We start from the raw sequence: 2041 nt of genomic DNA, 5'->3' as shown, positions 1-2041 counted from the left end.
ACTAAAATCCATATAAAGAAAAACTAGTACAAACCAATGCATATAAGTATATCTTTGTTTTGATGACAGCACATGAAAATTCAGTGTTTCTTCCCTATCTACAAAAGACACTTGCTATGCGTAAGACACATAATATCTGGACAGAGTCTAATCTAAACTGACTTGGAGGTTCTAAAATTTTGTGCAGAAAATTATGGACCAAATGAGGAGTGAATCGATATTTGATTGGCACTGTGTATAGGGGCTCATGACAGTGAATGCTACGAGAGTTCAAGAATTTCATAGTGTTTTAGAAGACTGATTAACATATCTTCCTCAGTGTACCACAAACTAAAACATCCTCCTAACGACAATGAGTCATATCCTATATGTCACATTAACATTTATTTTAAGTGTGGAACTCATAATAGGAAACTTAGGAAATACATTCATGGCACTGGTGAACATCATGGACTGGATCAAGAGAAGAAAGATCTCTTCAGTGGATCAGATCCTCACTGCTCTGGCCATTTCTAGAATCATTCTGATCTGGTCATTAATTGCACGCTTATTGGTTTCATCCATCTACACAACTTCGGTGACACCTGGAAAATTGATGAGAATTATCAAAATTTTTTGGACAGTGACCAATCATTTCAGCATCTGGTTTGCTACATGTCTCAGCATCTTTTATTTTCTCAAGATAGCTAATTTTTCAAGCTATATTTTTCTTTATCTGAAGTGGAGAGTAAAAAAGGTGGTATTAGTGACATTTCTTGTATCTTTGCTCATCTTGGTTTTAAACATTTTAATCATAGACACACGTATTGATGTCTGGATTGATGGCTATGAAGCAAATGTGTCCTTCAGTGCTATCACAGCTAACTTGGCTGAATTTTCTAGACTTGTTTTACTTGTCAACACTATGTTCACACTCGCCCCATTTACTGTGTCCCTGACCATGTTTCTCCTGCTCATCTTCTCCTTGTGGAGACATCTGAAGAACATGCAGCACAATGCCAAAGGCTCCAGAGATGTCAGTACCACAGCCCACATAAAGGCCTTGCACACTGTGGTCACCTTCCTGTTACTGTATATGATATTCTTTTTGTCTCTTCTTTCACTATGCTGGAATGCTGACTTTAATCATAGAAGTCTCATTGTTTTGTTTTTACAGGCAATGGGAATTGCTTTCCCTTCAGTCCATTCATGTGCCTTGATCTTAGAGAACAGGAAGCTGAATCAGTCCTTGCATTCTGTGCTGTGGTGGATGAGGTGCAGGCTCAAAGATACAAAATGGTCTTTTCCATAAAACATATTGGGAATAAGCTTCTATATTCTAGAAAAATTTAGTTCATAGTTGTCAAAATTTAGGGATGACCAGGGTGGAGATCCTCATTCAGGCAAAGGGTTTATTAGAGATGCAGATACTGTAGAGTTATCTGTTAAAATGGCAGCTACCACAAGAAAGGGCAAAAACGTGGGCAATATCTATCTCATGAGAAAAGGTTTTTTTTTTTTTTCCTTCTCAGAAAGCCAGAAATGAGGAACGTATTACACCATGCATGTGTGGAGCTGAGATTAGCTGATACCATCTAACTAAGTAGACAGGAACATTATGCTTTCCTAGATTTTTGGTTAAGTAGGTAAAACAGAATGGACAATCCTGGAAAAAGGAGTTCCCTAAGAATATCAGTTTGTGATGTAAGGGTTGTTACTTGTTTGTCCTGCACATCTTCTAGAATGTTACTACAGGACTATTCCCAGGAGATGGGGCAAACTGAGCCCTTGTGTGTGAGAGCTGTGTGGAGAGAAAGACAGCCTACAGAGTGCAGTCCTCACATCTGTTGTCAGGAGCACCAAAGGGAATAGAGTCCACTATGGGTGTGGGATATAATATAAGGTAGTCTTTTTATATAAATTTGCACTTTCAAAATTATTCAGATGTCTGTAATTTTAGAAATTTAGAAGATTCTGTGTAGATCAAGCACTACTCAGACATATGACAGATCTGCAGACAAGATGCATGCATGTTTATTGTTTTTAAAATGTATATGTATAT

General features: G+C 37.6%; 1 protein-coding gene across 1 annotated transcript; it reads left to right on the top strand.

Moving 5' to 3' along the window:
* The first annotated feature begins 352 nt into the window (after nt 1-352).
* LOC126494228 (taste receptor type 2 member 140-like) lies at nt 353-1291 on the top strand. Its single transcript, XM_050131487.1, has one exon. The coding sequence runs from the start codon at nt 353-355 to the stop codon at nt 1289-1291; it is 939 nt and encodes a 312-aa protein (XP_049987444.1).
* The last annotated feature ends 750 nt before the right edge of the window (nt 1292-2041 follow it).

Source organism: Alexandromys fortis, unplaced genomic scaffold (genome assembly GCF_014885135.2).
Source record: "Alexandromys fortis isolate MF-2015 unplaced genomic scaffold, M_Fortis_MF-2015_v1.1 scaffold_353, whole genome shotgun sequence".
NCBI classification, from domain to species: domain Eukaryota; kingdom Metazoa; phylum Chordata; class Mammalia; order Rodentia; family Cricetidae; genus Alexandromys; species Alexandromys fortis.
The sequence above is the reverse complement of the archived record's forward strand: the minus strand, read 5'-3'. Positions and strand labels throughout refer to the sequence as shown.